General features: G+C 45.8%; 2 protein-coding genes across 3 annotated transcripts in view; both read right to left on the bottom strand.

Annotated features, from left to right (window-relative positions):
* The window catches only part of zgc:113142 (uncharacterized protein LOC503524 homolog), a 46,998-nt gene extending 35,723 nt beyond the window's left edge, over positions 1-11,275 (bottom strand). Inside the window, exon 1 of the mRNA XM_024437901.1 lies at positions 11,264-11,275. Within this exon, the coding sequence (XP_024293669.1) occupies positions 11,264-11,275 (12 nt within the window). The remainder of the gene's footprint in view (positions 1-11,263) is intronic.
* The window catches only part of LOC112262195 (peroxidasin), an 80,074-nt gene continuing 71,901 nt past the window's right edge, over positions 10,309-18,481 (bottom strand). For both annotated transcript variants that reach the window (XM_042330113.1, XM_042330114.1), the window contains 4 exons: positions 17,670-17,787; positions 17,391-17,523; positions 15,582-15,695; positions 10,309-12,954 (listed from right to left, as the gene is read on the bottom strand). In XM_042330113.1, coding sequence (XP_042186047.1) covers positions 12,781-12,954; positions 15,582-15,695; positions 17,391-17,523; positions 17,670-17,787 — 539 coding nt within the window. In that variant the 3' untranslated portion in view covers positions 10,309-12,780. The remainder of the gene's footprint in view (positions 12,955-15,581; positions 15,696-17,390; positions 17,524-17,669; positions 17,788-18,481) is intronic.

The following is an 18,481-nucleotide window of genomic DNA, read 5'->3' as shown; positions in this document are numbered from 1 at the left end:
CACAGTGTGTTGTGAAATCTGTGAATGTATTGTAAAGTTTTAAAATTGTATAAACTGCCTTAATTTTGTTGGACCCCAGGAAGAGTAGCTGCTGCTTTGGTATGTGGATCCATAATAAATACAAATACCTAAAGGACTCTCAGATCATGACAAACAAGATTTGCTGGTTTTAATGAAACCAAGATTGAAATCTTTGGCCTGAATGCCACTCATCACACCTGGAGGAAACCTGGCACAAATCCTAAGGTGAAGCATGGAGGAGGCAGCATCATGCTGTGGGGATATTTTTCAGCGGCAGTGACTGGGAGACTAATCAAGATCGATGGAACGGAGCAAAGTACAAAGAGATCCTTGATGAAAATCTACTCCAGAGCGCTCAGGACCTGACTGGGGTGAATGTTCACCTTCCAACAGAACAACGACCCTAAGCACACAGCCAAGACAACGCAGGAGCGACAGCCAGAGTCCGGACTTGAACCCAATCGAACATCTCTGAACAGACCTCAAAATAGCTGTGCAGCAACGCTCCCCATCCAACCTGACAGAGCTTGAGAGGATCTGCAGAGAAGAATGGGAGAAAGTCCTCAAATACAGGTGTGTCAAGCTTGTAGTGTCATACCCAAGGAGACTCGAGGCTGTAATCGCTGCCAAAGGCACTTCAACAATGTTCTAAGTAAAGGGTCTAAATACTTATGTAAGGGTTTTGAATACTTCCCGAATGCACTGTATATGTACAGTACCAGTCAAAAGTTTGGACTCACCTACTAATTTCAGGGTTCCAATAATAGTGAAGACATCAAAACTATGAAATACCACATATGGAATCATGTAGTAACCAAAAAAAGTGTGAATCAAATCAAAATAGATTTTAGATTCTTCAAAGTGGTCACCCTTTGCCTTGATGACAGCTTTGCACACTATTGGCACTATCGGATGTTCTCTCGATATATGTGTCACCCTTTGGACCACCTTCCTGTCCTGCTAAGAATTCAAAATGTAACACATTCTTTTGTGTGTCAGGCAAAATGTATGGTGTAACAAGTACATTATTTTCTTTAGGAATGTAGTGAAGTAAAAGGAAATGTTGTCAAAAATGTAAATAGTAAAGTACAAATACCCCAAATAACTACTTAAGTAGTAATTTAAAGTATTTTTACTTAAGTACTTTACACCACTTTACATCTGTAGCACTTAACTCATTAATTAGGAATGATGGCAAAGACCAACGGCCTGAGAAACCTGGAGCAGTGTGTAATTAAAATACGGTGTGTGTGTGTGTGTGTTACCTTTTCCAGGCACCATTGGCCAACCATAAATCAGCCCGCCTGACCCTCGGAGTGATGTCATCTCCTGAAGAAGTGTTTTTCTAGTCTGCAGAATCCATCCCTGGGAGCAATCTTAAAACGGGATGCACACACACACACACACCGGCTAATCTCTGGCCTGATCTTCGCCCTTTGTTATCATATCAGTATGAGAGCAAACTGAGAAAGCCAACAGGAGAGTTGCCATAGAAAACAAGTGGGAGAGGATCGGATACAATATTTATTGACTCTTGTGATATTGCAGAGTTTGACAGCCAGGGGTTGGTGACACAAGATCCAGTTTCATTACTGGTCTACTGGCGCACACCAACAGAAAGAATAGACTGTGTAATACATTTTATTTTGAGTGTTTGATACCTGACAACCCGACAACACGATCCTCCTGACAGGGGATCTGGCTTGGCCTGTGAAGGGAAATGTGTTTACATATCAACTGAATTCCCTCTGTAAAAGCTTCACACAGGTTTGAGACAACTGAGACATTTCCAAACCACTTTGGCACTCTCATCCTTTCTCCAATTCTCACACCTCAAAACACAACATTTCCCACAAACAGTCTATTCTCCTTTATCAACCCAGTATCTCACATTCCTCCAGATTGTGGATGAGAAGGTGTACTGCAGTCGGACCTGTCCCGTCTGCTGCTGCAGAAGGGATTGGCCTGTCTCTGTTTTTTTTATTGGTTCTCTCCCTCTCCGGCTGGGCCTATTAGGGCCATTTCAGGCCTAGGAAAGGAGAGCTTATTAGGAGCTCTGCCTGGCAGGCAGGCAGGAGATTATTACTGGCACAGTCTGAGCCCTGTTGGAGGAATGCAGGGCAAGTCAGTCACAGTCACTCCTCAGACAAGATTAGCTTTGTTTTTAACGACAACAATTACTTCATGTACCTCTCCCTCCTCCCACCACCACCACTAGCCCCCCTCCCTCCCCCAGCTCTATCGCTCAGTGGAAGATTGTATCTAATGTCAGAACACTCCCCGTCCTCGAAAACTGACCTGTTTTTGCAGTTAGGTTAACAGGATATATTCTGTTTAGGCAATTAGGATTAATAGACTACGGAAAGAAAGTTGGCATTTGCATAGGGCTGAAAATCCTGAGGGAGGAAGGGGGAATGGGTCAGATGTAGCACTCTCTCTGGGTTCAAGTTTCGGCCGTAAATCTAATTACTGTAACCGACATTGGGAGTGACAAAAAATCTGGAAATGTAATCAAGGCCTGAACTGGAAAAAGGAATGTATGTTGCCATATAATGCTAACAAGAGCTCCTCTCCCCCGAGTCTCGTCTAGTCCGCTTTCTGTGCCAAATCAGATCTAATGACATTCTCCCTCAGAACATTAAACCAACATAGTTACTGTACATACAGTACACACTAAAAAAGGGTTTCGTGCCATTTTGGAAAACAATAAAAGGCTACAGCTGGATGACAACCAATCAAAGTCCCTGGTGCTTTGAAGCTAACAGCAGGATCCAGAGTTCTTCTCCCTTTCATCACCTGGCATAGAGAATGAGACTGACGTTCCTGGGGAGAGAGGGAGGGAGGGTGGGAAGAAAACTCCCACCTTGGTCAGGCAATACAGAAACCCGGTCTTCCAAATTAAATTCCAGGTCTTGATTAAGAAAGTAGAGTCGAGGCTGTGGAGAGCCAGAGCTGTGCAGCTGCAGGCTGTGTAGGGTATGGGAGATGTCCTGTGTTTGTCTGTAGGTCTGTCTGTCTGCTTCACACCATCTGGCTATGTCTGGGGAAAGGCCTGGAACACCTACAGCACTTCCTCGCTTACATAATCTCACCCTGTCCCAAAGTCAACATTGGGGCTTAGCTCAGTGCTAAGTGGCCAGGAGAGAGGCTTCAGTGCGTGCAGGGACTAGGACTATGGGAGATACCGGAAAGAGTAAACTATGAAGGGATATGGGAGAGAGAGACCACATGCTGGTGATTCCCTCCCCCCAACATGCCCTCTAGGGGGCCTCCTATCTGAGGACCCAGTGGTTGGTATCCATTCATGTAAAGGGAAGCCAGGCTCCCCCACCCCCCAAAATAATAAATAATAATCTTTCGTCTTGCTTTCATAATTTTCCTTCAATTCGCAAGAGGCTGAATGTATCTCACTGTAGAAAGAATCTGAGTGAGCAAAACAAGGCCCCTCTGTCTCTGTATATGTAGTCCATCTGTCTGATGCTGTCTGTGTCACGCCTTGGGCATTTCTATGATTTTCTATCTTTATGTTTTGGCTGGGTAGGGTTCTCAATCACAGGCAGCTGTCTGTTGTTGTCTCTGATTGGGAACCATACTTAGGTACCCTTTTTCCCACCTGTGTTTGTGGGAAGGTGACTTTCTTTATGGCCTTAAGCTTCACGGTTTTGTTTTGTAGTGTGTATTGTTTTGTTTGGCGTCTTTTCTTAATTAAAGAACACGTAGGCTCACGACGCTGCACCTTGGTCCGCTCCTTTCATCAGCCGTGACAGAACTTCCCACCACCAAAGGACCAAGCAGCGTGGCCAAGAGAGAAAGCCCCCAAAAAATGATTGGGGAGGGGGCACACGGGGCAGACGGCGGAGCCGAGCATGGAACCAGAGCCAGTCGGGGTGAAATTGGAGGTGGGTGAAGGGAGTGAAGGGAGTGAGTGAAGGAGTTAATGGGGAGATTGGAGGAGAGAGCTAAGAGAGAGCTGCTGTGTTGGTGCATGAGGCAGGTCATTCGCCCTACGGAGCATGTCCTCGAGTTGATGTCACCTGAGTCAGCTCTCCATACTCGTCCTGAGGTATGTGCTAGCCGTCTGGTGAAGACTGTGCCAGCCCCACACACCAGGCCTCCTGTGCGCCTCCCCAGCCCTGCACGTCTTGTGCCAGCTTGGCGCTCCAGACCTCCAGTGCGCCTCCACAGCCCGGTGAGTCCTGCGCCGGCTCTAGGCACGGTTTCCCCAGCTCCCCGCACGTGCAGGGCTCAAGTGGGCATGCAGCTAAGAAGAGCGGTGGAAGTGCCAAGCACCAGAGCTCCAACGCTCCCCCACAGTCCGGATTGACCTGTGCCTGCGCTCTGGAGGTGCCGGGCTAGAGTGGGCATTCAGCCTGGAAGAGTGGTGCCAAGGCTAGGCACCAGATCTTCAGTGCTCCCGCACAGCCCGGGCTATTCTGTGCCTCCTCCATGAACCAGGCCTCCAGTAGGGCTCCCCAGCCTGGTGAGTCCTGTGCCTGCTCCCAGAGCCAGATCTCCTGTCTGTCTATCCAGCCTGGTGAGTCCCGTGCCTGCGCCCAGTCCGGAGCCTCCAGTGTCGCCCTCCAGTTCGGAGCTTCCAGCGACGCCCTCCAGTCCGGAGCCTCCAGTGTCGCCCTCCAGTCCGGAGCTTCCAGCGACGCCCTCCAGTCCGGAGCCTCCAGTGTCGCCCTCCAGTCCGGAGCTTCCAGCGACGCCCTCCAGTCCGGAGCCTCCAGTGTCGCCCTCCAGTCCGGAGCCTCCAGAGGTGCCTTCCAGTCCGGAGCCTCCAGAGGCGCCCTCCAGTTTGGAGCTTCCAGCGACGCCCTCCAGTCGCTGGAAGCCTCCAGTGTCGCCCTCCAGTCCGGAGCTTCCAGCAACGCCCTCCAGTCCGGAGCCTCCAGTGTCGCCCTCCAGTCCGGAGCCTCCAAAGGCGCCCTTCAGTCCCGAGCTTTTAGCGACGCTCTCCAGTCCGGGGCTCACAACGAGGGTCCCCAGTCCAGGGCCCACAACGAGGGTGCCCAGTCCAGGGCCCACAACGAGGGTGCCCAGTCCGGGGCCCTCCACGAGGGTGCCCAGTCCGGGGCCCCCTACGAGGGTGCCCAGTCCGAGGTCCGCTACGAGGGTCCCCAGTCCGGGGTCGGCGGCGAGGGTCCCCACTCTAGAGCCGCCACCTAAGTGGGCCAAGCCAGAGGTAGAGCGGGGTCTACGTCCCTCACCAGAGCCGCCACCGCGGAGAAATGCCCACCCAGACCCTCCCCTATAGGTTCAGGTTTTGCGGCCAGAGTCCGCACCTTTGGGGGGGTACTGTCACGCCCTGACCTTGGAGATCCCGTTTATGTCTCTATTTTTGTTTGGTCAGGGCGTGAGTTGTGTTGTTCATTTCTATGTTTTGTGTTTCTATGATTTTCTATCTCTATGTTTTGGCCGGGTATGGTTCTCAATCAGGGACAGCTGTCTGTCGTTGTCTCTGATTGGGAACCATACATAGGGAACCAAAAAGGTACCCTTTTTCCCACCTGTGTTTGTGGGAAGGTGACTTTCTTTATGGCACTTAGCCTTAAGCTTCACGGTTTTATTTTTGTAGTGTGTATTGTTTTGTTCGGTGTCTCTGCTTAATTAAAGAACATTTACGCTAACCACGCTGTCCCTTGGTCCGCTCCTTTCATCAGCCGTGACAGTCTGGTCAAAAGAGTATGAATTTGTTGCCACCTGTAGCATTGAATGCAAGCGAAGCCAGCGAGCATTTGGCCTCCCTTGATAAACAAATTACATACACTATTGTTTTCACTATATATTTTACCTCTTGGGGATGTCATTCGAAAACATAATGTTAACTTTCACTGCTATGCGGATGACACACAGCTGTACATTTCAATGAAACATGGTGAAGCCCCAAAATTGCCCTCGCTAGAAGCATGTGTTTCAGACATAAGAAAGTGGATGGCTGCAAACTTTCTACTTTTAAACTCGGACAAAACAGAGATGCTTGTTCTAGGTCTCAAGAAACAAAGAGATCTTAAGTTGAATCTGACAATTAATCTTAATGGTTGTACAGTCGTCTCAAATAAAACTGTGAAGGACCTCGGCGTTACTCTGGACCCTGATCTCTCTTTTGAAGAACATATCAAGACCATTTCAAGGACAGCTTTTTTCCATCTACGTAACATTGCAAAAATCAGAAACTTTCTGTCCAAAAATGATGCAGAAAAATTAATCCATGCTTTTGTCACTTCTAGGTTAGACTACTGCAATGCTCTACTTTCCGGCTAATCGGATAAAGCACTAAATAAACTTCAGTTAGTGCTAAATACGGCTGCTAGAATCCTGACTAGAACCAAAAAATGTGTCATATTACTCCAGTGCTAGTCTCCCTACACTGGCTTCCTGTCTCCCTACACTGGCTTCCTACAAAGCATTACATGGGCTTGCTCCTACCTATCTCTCTGATTTGGTCCTGCCGTACATACCTGCACGTACGCTACGGTCACAAGACGCAAGCCTCCTAATTGTCCCTAGAATTTCTAAACAAACAGCTGGAGGCAGGGCTTTCTCCTATAGAGCTCCATTTTTATGGAACGGTCTGCCTACCCATGTCAGAGACGCAAACTCGGTCTCAACCTTTAAGTCTTTACTGAAGACTCATCTCTTCAGTGGGTCATATGATTGAGTGTAGTATGGCCCAGGAGTGGGAAGGTGAACGGAAAGGCTCTGGAGCAACGAACCGCCCTTGCTGTCTCTGCCTGGCCGGTTCCCCTCTTTCCACTGGGATTCTCTGCCTCTAACCCTATTACAGGGGCTAAGTCACTGGCTTACTGGGGCTCTCTCATACCGTCCCTGGGAGGGGTGCGTCACCTGAGTGGGTTGAGTCACTGATGTGATCATCATGTCTGGGTTGGCGCCCCAACCCTTGGGTTGTGCCGTGGCGGAGATCTTTGTGGGCTATACTCAGCCTTGTCTCAGGATGGTAAGTTGGTGGTTGAAGATATCCCTCTAGTGGTGTGGGGGCTGTGCTTTGGCAAAGTGGGTGGCGTTATATCCTTCCTGTTTGGCCCTGTCTGTGGGTGTCCTCAGATGGGGCCACAGTGTCTCCTGACCCCTCCTGTCTCAGCCTCCAGTATTTATGCTGCAGTAGTTTATGTGTCGGAGGGCTAGGGTCAGTTTGTTATATCTGAAGTACTTCTCCTGTCCTATTCGGTGTCCTGTGTGAATTTAAGTGTGCTCTCTCTAATTCTCTCTTTCTCTCTTTCTTTCTCTCTCTCGGAGGACCTGAGCCCTAGGACCATGCCTCAGGACTACCTGACATGATGACTCCTTGCTGTCCCCAGTCCACCTGGCTGTGCTGCTGCTCCAGTTTCAACTGTTCTGCCTTATTATTATTGGACCATGCTGGTCATTTATGAACATTTGAACATCTTGGCCATGTTCTCTTATAATCTCCACCCGGCACAGCCAGAAGAGGACTGGCCACCCCACATAGCCTGGTTCCTCTCTAGGTTTCTTCCTAGGTTTTGGCCTTTCTAGGGAGTTTTTCCTAGCCACCGTGCTTCTACACCTGCATTGCTGGCTGTTTGGGGTTTTAGGCTGGGTTTCTGTACAGCACTTTGAGATATCAGCTGATGTATGAAGGGCTATATAAATAAATTTGATTTGATAAAATAATAGCCAATCTGCGTTGAGCTAAACTGAATCATTGAAAGTCAGTTTGGATTTGGCTTCACATCAATCACATCAAAAGCCAAACGTAATTGACAGAAACAAACGGAATTGTTTATTCTCATTGTGTTGTCGTTCTCGGGTGGCTAGCTAGCTAGCTAAAATTGTCCCTTTCCTTAATTAGCCTTGGATTGAGATTGGGATTTGGTCTTGTGGTTTTACTTAATTCTCCGTACAGGCCAATGATTATAACGGCGATTCTGACCATTCAAACAATAAATCCATACATTGTGCCCCTTACCTGAGAGGATGGAAGTTCAACATGTAGCTAGATGTAGTAAGCTAATGTTAACTAGCTGGCTCATTGTTGCCCATGAAAGGAAGTTAGGCTAGCGAGCAAACATTTTAGCCAGGTAGCCTAGGACAACAAAAACTAAAAGCGTGTACCGCATGACAGAGTCATAGACTGTTTCGGCAACATGAAAGAGAGGAGGATGGCATTGGTGTAGTATGAGTCAACTTGCATGAACGCACGCACACACACACAGAAATCAGTGCCATTATCAGCCACATCATATTTAGCTTCGGTTGATTGGATTAAATAGTTTTTGGTATATTTTAGTTTGTCACTGTATTAAAGTAAACAGGTGATTTTATGATGTTGAAACTTTCACAGTCAATTTTGCTGAAATGATGCTGGAATAGTGGAGGTTTTCTTTGTGACTTGCGGTAACTCTCCATGGTTCTAAATCAATAGTTGTTTAGTAGTCCAAAAATGTTGGAAACATTAACTTGCTTGACCATGCTGTAGGTCATGTAACTGTTTGTTACATGCAATATGCTTTGTGTTGTGGACAAAACCGGACAATATGCTTTGTGAACTTCAGCGTCTCTGGTTTTGTGATGAAACACAGGTGTGGTTGAATGTATTCTGCCACTGTGTCTTCTTATTGTCTCTGCCTTAGGCCTATACATCACAGTGGCAAAGGCATATGGACTGACCGGTTATAGAGCAAACAACGCAATTATCACAACACATTTTTTTCCTGGCTTCCCCACTGATTTTACCCACGCACCACCACTGGTGGGACTTCTGAGGATGTCTATGGAGTGGTTGGTCCCATGTTGGGATCTGGCCCGCCACTGGAAACCTCAAGTCCACCTCCAGTTTCATTCCCTCCATCTCTCTGACTTTGAGAGGAGCTTCCACCGGAGGGAGGACAAGGATCAGGACCTCCTCTGAGAAGATACCAATAATAGACAGAAGGAATAAAGAATAGAGAGAGAGATATAGATGGATGATCGGAGAAGGAGAGAGAGAGAGAAATTCAGAGACAGACAGAAAAAGAGACCACTTGGTTCAAACAGGCCTCAGAGAAAAGACAGGAGTGGACATCATGCAGACTGCTTTGTGTCAAGACGAGCTTATTTGAACAAAACTCTGTCATGGTTCAGCATCATAGATAACTTTCCATTCACTCATTACTTGCTCATTATAAAGTAATTGTAGTCCCAATGACTATTTGTTCCAGTGTTTCAGGATCAAATGGGGTTAGGTGTTGAAGGTAATCCAGGGACAGACTGTTGAAGACATAATCCAGACACAATGTTTGGGATAGCATTTGTAAAAGCCAAAATAAATCATTGCATCAGACATCCTATTTCAAAATAAATGTACTTTTTAAGAGAACACTGGTTGAAAAGATCATAACAACATTCAAGAGCACCGATGGGAAGATGATGATCTATGGACAATGTTACTAATGTTTGATGATCAATGGAGGAGAAGTCATTCAGTAAACAACAGCTGCCTCCTGTTTGGTTAAAGGAGCTTTCTGATGCTTGTTGGTCTGTTTACAACACTCATGGTACGTCATGAAAACAGAACATCTGTGCACCAGACAAATGCAGAGAGAAAAATTGACAAACTATGATGAGGATGTGATGAAATCTATAATTACATCAGGTTTCAAAAGGGATTGTTAGCTCCGACAAAGGAACATCTCCAGAACTTATACTATTACAGGTTATAACTAGGGTCTGGAGTTTTTCCTGGTCAGGTCACATGATCAGGAACAACTATTGGCCCTCCAGATGAGGTAACCAAAGACATTGGTGGTTCCCAAACCATAACAATTCTAGAGACTAATTAACTAGAGAGAAATAAAAACACAGCCATTCTCTAACCAGTAATATAGTTATATTTAACCCCACAGTGCCACAACACAGACACTCACAGACAGACAGACAGATCTCCCGTAGTTACACAGGGGATAGGGTTTCCACTAGAACAGGTATTCATCAAACATGACTCTCGTGTTCTTCATTCACGTCTAAAAGCCTAATTACAACTGACTAGGAATGGCTACATAGTACAGTGCAGGATGGATGGCATTGGGCAACGACTGGATCAGGCCTTAAGACATGCAACTCTATCATCAATCTTCTTTACACGAGGCAGTATTGTACATGTTTACCCATAATGCCACTGTTTGGGAATGTATCTACAGAGAGTAGCAGCTCCGTCATCAATCTTCTTTACACGAGGCAGTATTGTACATGTTTAGCCATAATGCCACTGTTTGGGAACGAGAGTAGCAGCACCCACCAGGGAAATAACAGAAACAAACATGGCGGTTGTATTTCAAATGTGGCCTATTTTTTATTATTGTTGAGAGGCATACATTACAGTGCAAACAATTCTTTGGCAACCTTACAATACAATTGTCAGATAGGGATCCACTTTGACCACTCACTTTGGGACAGTGTAGGTAAAGCATGTTCAGTCTTGCAGAGCAGTGCATTCTGGTGACAGTGGGGGGTTTGGGGAACAAAGGGGAGACCAGTAACATGAGGGTTAGAATGAAAATTTAAAAAACGACGAAAGGTACTCATTACAACATGGCTGAAGATGACATGACAACCAGCGATGCAGAGGAAGTGAGGTCACAGTGCAATGGGAGCCAAACCTGGGGTTGCATGCATATACAGACGCAGACACACACACACACACACACACACACACACACACACACACACACACACACACACACACACACACACACACACACACACACACAGAGAGAAGCAGGAGTAAAAGCCAAGGTACTGCAGAGGAAAGTAGAGGGAGGAGAAAGGAAGGGTCTACAATACATAATGCAGCATGTATTCCATGTGGTATGATACCAATGTGCCAACATTGCTATTGAGCTCCACCACAACTACATGATTGCCTTGACATTCTTGGAGAAACCCCAAACCCCAACAGCATACTGTACATACTTGTATCTGATTAATGGGCCTGTGTGTGTGTGTGTGTGTGTGTGTGTGTGTGTGTGTGTGTGTGTGTGTGTGTGTGTGTGTGTGTGTGTGTGTGTGTGTGTGCGTGTGTGCGTGTCCGTCAATGGGAAACACTCTGTTGGCTGATTTGTAACAGTAGGGAGCCTCCAGAAAATAAAGCAGCACCAGATATTTGATTGACACCATCTCCCATTCCACCCTCCCCTCCCATCTGGCTTGCATTAGAGAGGAATGGGGTTCAGAGAGGTAGACGTCTGCGCTTCACACACCCGGCCAAATGATGTCACCTCACCTCCATATCCATCGTCTCCTAGGAACCTAAGAGATGAGAGCCAGGCAAGGTTTCTCACCTGCATTAAAACTACAGAGACCTGGTGATCGGTCACACACACACAACTCTTCAGCACACAGAGGAGAATAGTTACATCATATGGGCTGAGTGCTTGGGAAGGAGGAAAGGAATGCATGTGAGTGAGTGTCCTTCAGTAAACTGGAGCTGAGAAGCTGTGGGTTCGGTTATGAGAGCACGAGATAGTTAGGGAGGTATGGCTGCAGTCCTTTAATGTCTATGTGTGAGTATGGGCTAATGCTGGAGAGAGGGGTATACGGGACACTAGGGGTAGGACAGAGTACTGCTGTGGTAGGTTAGCAGTAGGCACTGAAAGAGGGGGCGAACACTGAAAACGTTGGGACAAAAATGACTACATCTCTACAGTGGTAACAAATGGCCTTTCACTGCTTTAACAACATGGAGTGTGAAAAAGCATTACACCTTGAGAGAAGAAAATGATTATGCCTCCTAGTAAAGAGCGGTTGAGCCAAATAGGAACATCTCCCCTTCCAACCCAACCCCAAGCCCCAACTCCAACCAACACCCCTCAAGTTTGTAAAAGGTTGACATTGCCTTGAGGAGGAGATAACATATCTAAATACCAGATGTTATTTAGTTCACCAACAGTTGCCATTGAAGACAGATGTGATAAGGTAAAAATCAGTAGATATCTTTGAATTGTAAAAGGTTTTTGTAGGGCTTCACATTATCTTCATATGTTAGCAGGTGATACAAAAGGGAAAATACATATTCATAATATGATATAAAGCACCATAAACATTTTGAAAAGCAGAAGTAATTTAGTACATAAAATGTCTCGAATGTGATTTTTTTAAAGAACAAAAGGCACATAATGAGTGTATATTTGTTGCTTTGCATATTGTAAAAAATAATAATAATAATACTTTGAAGGGTTGTATTTAGTGACTAAATCATTAAGACAAAGGGGAAAATTAGCACCAGTTTTCCGGCATCTCTAACCTGAGAAAGCGTTTTGAGACAACATGGTCGACCCATGGTCGATCTAATGGCTGCAGTGCCATTTCCACCTCTTTTCACAACAAATTTGTTTCAGCCACTTTGTGGGACCTTCAAATGCAGTGGTGAGGTAACACTTCAGATCAGAGACCTCTATCTGAGGCCCTGTATGGGAGGCCCCTGAGTGAGGAAGGGGGGTTTTCCATCTGTCCATCCATCCAAATATTCATCCATCCATTCATCCTTCCAGAAGGAAGCAGATCCATAGTGACTGCTCTCCTGTTGCCAGTGGATTTGAAACCAAGCCTCAGGCAGTTCGTTGGCCATGGGGACATGACAATCAAAATAACAAAATAATACAAATTATGATTTTTCTAAAAACAATTTAAAAAACGAGGCAATTGGGTGCAGGTGGCTGTTAGGTAAGCGCACCGTCAGGGTCTCTCCTTCTGTGTGTGTATGTGTGTGTGTCAGACACTAGGGCACGGTGCCCCTGAGGGTTATACGTGATGAGGGCTACCCAGCGCCTGGCCTCCTGTCTGGGTCTGGCTGTTACTGGCTGCTCCCTCTCCTTGGTTGAGACACACGGGGCAGCACAATCCTTTCAGCTTCACAGGCTCCTGGCACTCCACCGGCGGAGGACACGACTCCATGAAGCACGTCACCTGGGCATCCTGGAGGGAGGGAGGGAGTGGGGAGGAAAGAGAGGGAGGGAAAGAAAGACAGAAAGAGAGAGGGGGGGTCGTCAGGTTTGGCATGAGAAACCTTGCTCTCTGCCAGCAGTTGGAAAAGTGAGACTGGAGATTCATGAAGATAAAGAGGTGAAAAGAATCGGTCAAGCTGAAAAGTGACACACTGTACATGGGTATGCGTTGCCAAGGGGTTGGTACTGCGTTGCCAGGAGGTTGGTACTGCGGTGCCAGGAGGTTGGTACTGCGTTGCCAGGAGGTTGGTACTGCATTGCCAGGAGGTTGGTACTGCGGTGCCAGCAGGTTGGTAATGCGGTGCCAGGGGGTTGGTACTGCTGTGCAGGAGGTTAGTACTGCAGTGCCAGGAAATTAATACTGCAGTGACAGGAAGTTAGTACTACAGTGCCAGGAGGTTAGCACTGTGGTGCCAAAAGGTTAGTACTGCGGTGCCAGGAGGTTGGTACTACGATGCCAGGAGGTTGGTACTGTGGTGCCAAAAGGTTAGTACTGCGGTGCCAGGAGGTTGGCACAATGGTGCCAGCAGGTTGGTAATGCGGTGCCAGGGAGTTAGTACTGTCAAATAGTACAAGGGTGTAATGCTGGCCATGGCGCCAGAACAGGGAAGAATGGGACAGGACAGATGGATCCTGGCACTGGCATAGTGCTGAGTGGAGTAGTGATGGCATGCCAATGGCTCTGTCAATCTGATCATCTAGCCTGCCTCCAGGCAGTGTGGTAAGGTGTGGAAAGAGCCCGCTAATGGCAAACAGGTCTGATAAGCTGGGTGTGAATGTGAGAAGTGAATACTTTAATACACATTTATTTTTTATTTTTTATTTTTTATTTGACCTTTATTTAACCAGGCAAGTCAGTTAAGAACAAATTCTTATTTTCAATGACGGCCTAGGAACAGTGGGTTAACTGCCTGTTCAGGGGCAGAACGACAGATTTGTACCTTGTCAGCTTGGGAGTTTGAACTTGCTTAACCTTCCGGTTACTAGTCCAACGCTCTAACCACTAGGCTACCCTGCCGCCCCTATACATACAGTTGAAGTCGGAAGTTTACATACACCTTAGCCAAATACATTTAAAGTCAGTTTTTCACAATTCCTGACATTTAATCCTAGTAAAAACTTTATTTTAAGAATGTGAAATGTCAGAATAATAGTAGAGAGAATTATTTATTTCAGCTTTTATTCATTCATCACAATCCCAGTGGGTCAGAAGTTTACTTACAATCAATTAGTTTTACAACTTTGGAAGTATGCTTGGGGTCATTGTCCATTTGGAAGACCCATTTGCGACCAAGCTTTAACTGATGTCTTGAGATGTTGCTTCAATATATCCACATAATTTTCCTACCTAATGATGCCATCTATTTTGTGAAGTGCATCAGTCCCTCCTGCAGCAAAGCACCCCCACAACATGATGCTACCACCCCAATGCTTCACGGTTGGGTTGGTGTTCTTCGGCTTGCAAGCCTCCCCCTTTTTCCTCCAAACATAACGATGGTCATTATCTTTTCATCAGGTCAGAGGACATTTCTCCAAAAACTACGATCTTTGTCCCCATGTGCAGTTGCAAACCGTAGTCTGGCTTTTTTATGGCGGTTTTGGAGCAGTGGCTTCTTCCTTGCTGAGCGGCCTTTCAGGTTATGTCGATATAGGACTCGTTTAACTGTGGATATAGATACTTTTGTACCTGTTCCCTCCAGCATCTTCAAAAGGTCCTTTGCTGTTGTTCTGGGATTGATTTGCACTTTTCGCACCAAATTACGTTCATCTCTGGGAGACAGAACGCGTCTCCTTCCTGAGTGGTATGACGGCTGCGTGGTCCAATCGTGTTTATACTTGTGTACTATTGTTTGTACAGATGAACTCGGTACCTTCAGGATTTGGAAATTGCTCCCAAGGATGAACCAGACTTGTGTAGGTCTACAATTTTGTTTCTGAGGACTTGGCTGATTTCTTATGATTTTCCCATGAGTCAAGCAAAGAGGCACTGAGTTTGAAGTTAGGCCTTGAAATACATCCACAGGTACACCTCTAATTAACGCAAATTATATCAATTAGCCTATCAGAAGCTTCTAAAGCCATGACATCCTTTTCTGGAATTTTTCCAAGCTGTTTAAAGGCACAGTCAACTTAGTGTTTGTAAACTTCTGACCCACTGGAATTGTGAAATAATCTGTCTGTAAACAATTGTTGGAAAAATGACTTGTGTCATGCACAAAGAAGATGTCCTAACCAACTTGCCAAAACTATAGTTTGTTAACAAGACATTTGTGGAGTGGTTGAAAAACTAGTTTTAATGACTCCAACCTAAGTGTATGTAAACTTCAGACTTCAACTGTACATGTATAAGTGAATTTGTCCAAATACTTATCACACTTTCAAATGGGGGGACTAGATACATGAAATGATTTCATTTCTAAATGGTTAAACAGATACTGTATTAAAAAACCCTTTCTGTACTTTCGCTTCATATGAAACATTTTGCATCTCAAATCTAAAATGCTGGAGTATAGAGCCGAATTAAAAGTTACAGCTTCACCATGCAAATAAATACGTAGGGGAGTGTAAGCATGTGTGTGGAGCGGGGGGGGTACATACACTGCACTCGCATGTGGAGCAGGGATCCTTCTTCCACCTTTCTCCGTCTGATCGCTCACGACCCTCCGCATCAGTGCAGTCTGTCTTACTCAGACGAGCTTCAAGTCTTTTAATCTGCAGACAGACAAGAGGGGTTAATGGAGGCTAAGGAAAGGAGGTAGCACCCCCTCTGCTAACTAAAGCCCAGAGCAACACACAAAACTAAAGCCCAGAGCAACCCCCCCCCCAGCACGTACACACACACACCCACAGCCAAACTCTTTCCTGTAATGCGAGTCACGCGAACAAGCTAGACCCGGGGCAGTTTTATTTAACCATCCACTTACAATAAATACCCCCCTCAAAGACCCAGGCAGCACACAGAGGGGCCAAGGGCAGGGAACATGGCCCAGTCTATTTAAATCATCTGTACCACTTACAACTTAAAGTGGAACTGACAGTGTTTTAGCAACATGAAATCTTATAAAAATCTGTTCATATTAACCCCCAGGAAAAAATATGACGCCATTTTCTGATGCTTAGATATGGTCATTTTTACATTTTCATACTTTCATAGAATATTTGGGAATGACATACAGTAACGCATTTGTGAAAATCCTATAGCAATACGTATATAGTGGGAAAGTGTGTGTGTTTGGACAATGAATAGACACTGCAGTAAATAAAACGTATCGTCTCGATCAAACCTACAGCGTCGTTGTGCAAAATGGTACGCAGCATCATCTGGATATGTGTGCAACAAAAGTTCAACATTCACCTTCTGCTATCATTTCTGTCAAACCGCCTACGCATACGATTTGATGCATACGTTTGATACACCCAACGTATGCACCACACAGAACGCACTACAACTGCCTCTGTAACGCAATGCTGCAAGGCAAATGCAGAGTTCCATTGGAAATGAATGTACTTCTGGTGTACCAAAGCGCAACAATGCTCTCGGTGTGATCAAGGCATAATAAAAATGTACAACTCTACACAGACCGGTGCACCTTAGCCAATAAGAGCTGATATGCAAATAAGTCATTTGCCACGCGGGTCGGCCGTCATTCACGTTGAACTGGACTGTGTGTTTACAGACAGTAGCAACAGCGTGACTTTAGATCAATAGAACACATTCGCCAAAAGTCACAAAATACACCTGAAATGGATTTCTGCGAATACGTAAATACCACGTGAGTCCACGTACATTTAGGAACTTTACAGTCCTATTGATCCAACAACCATGAACAGGTGTCTTTCCCTCCTTAAGATCAACAACTAATGTTAGCCAGAGAAAGATGAGCTAAAATCTAACGAGGGAACAGTAGACAAACACTCTCAAACTTTTTCAGCTTGTAGTTGACCTTCAGAATTGCGCTGATAAACGATGGGGAATAGTAGCCCACTCGCCCTTCTGCAGCTCGCCTGCCAATGCATGCTTGTCTCAACCCGCATTCTACAAGTTTAATCAAAGCCATGTTAGCCTACAGCACAGTTAGCTCTCCTTTATCCCACTCCAGTGTGCTACATGCTAAAATCCTATACCATCAGGCAGCATATCCTGTTCAATCTGGGCACATACAATACCGGCTAATAGTGTCTGGATTCTACAGTGTTCTGCATAGGTTCTAAGTGTAAGAGCCTGAGCTGAATATGACTGGACTTGCAGTGTAGAGGAAGGATGTAATGAAGCACTCAAATCACTATCCAACAAGACTGGTGTTGCTATTTCAATGTGTGATGAGCAGACGGAATGAGACTGGGGTAACACTTCTTAATGAACAAACCCAGCAGATCTAGCCTTATGTGGTATACAACTGTTCTCACCTGCTTCCGTAAACCTGTGATAGTCTTCTGCATGTCCACCACAAAGTCTTGGAAGTCATTCAGCGAGGGTTCAATGCTTTGTTGCCAGGTGAGAGAGACATTCACAAGATTTTCAGGAGTGCCTTCACCTGGGCTGAAATATAAGAAAACACATCCCAAAATACAACCTTATGTTTTATAGCATAACTTTGTGAGTTATAATACTTGTAGTCACCACAGTCGTTAGCTATGACACAGAATGGTTATCACATTCAAGGAACTTAATGTAGCCGGAGGTACCTGCTGTTCCTCTGTATGCTGTTGGCGGCAGGCTTCTCCTCTGCAGAGCTCTGGTCCACTGACCTGCGCCCTCTGAAGTGGTAGGACAGGGCATTGAACTGACCCTTGGTTCTGCAGTCTGGGGGTACAACAAATCACAACTTAAACAATGGGGCAAATCAGGAAACTCAGATTACATAAAGATGAATGAATTAAAGCTCTGGGCCCATGCCCTGTGCAGTCTTATCTGTGACGTGACCAGTGATGCTGGTGAGTACTGCTGGAGCTCTGCTGACAGTCTCTCACTCACACCTTAGTACAGTGTGGTGGTAGGTGGGGATCTGCCCTGAACACACACCACTTCATCTTCAGGTCCCCTTTCAACACACTTCAAAGAGCTTATCTAAGAGCAGGGCTACCAAGACGCCAGCCTCCCACACACCCACACCATATAGACGGTTTCCCTGGCAACGTCATGAAAATGATGAACATGCATTGCAAGGGTAGAAGGCCCTGTGTTGTGATTCTGAATGGTCAGATAGCTAGCCACGATGACCAGAGGCTGCCATGTGGGGAATCGTAGGTGGTTTGTTTCAGCTCGTTCTATCTTGTTTTTGATACCTTGTCTTGTTTTGAGGTGTTTTGACTTATACCACATCTATGATAAATTGGCAAAAATGTAGCAATTGCAGCAATGTATTTGAGAGACAACAAGTGCTTATTGTGAAAATGCATTTATGTTTTCAATACATTTGGAGACAAAATATTATTTACATGTTGTCAATAATCCTTTTCTAAGCCAACACCTTCTACTTTGCCCCCAAGATGCTCAC

The sequence above is a fragment of the Oncorhynchus tshawytscha genome, linkage group LG11, assembly GCF_018296145.1.
Source record: "Oncorhynchus tshawytscha isolate Ot180627B linkage group LG11, Otsh_v2.0, whole genome shotgun sequence".
NCBI lineage: Eukaryota > Metazoa > Chordata > Actinopteri > Salmoniformes > Salmonidae > Oncorhynchus > Oncorhynchus tshawytscha.
The sequence above is the reverse complement of the archived record's forward strand: the minus strand, read 5'-3'. Positions and strand labels throughout refer to the sequence as shown.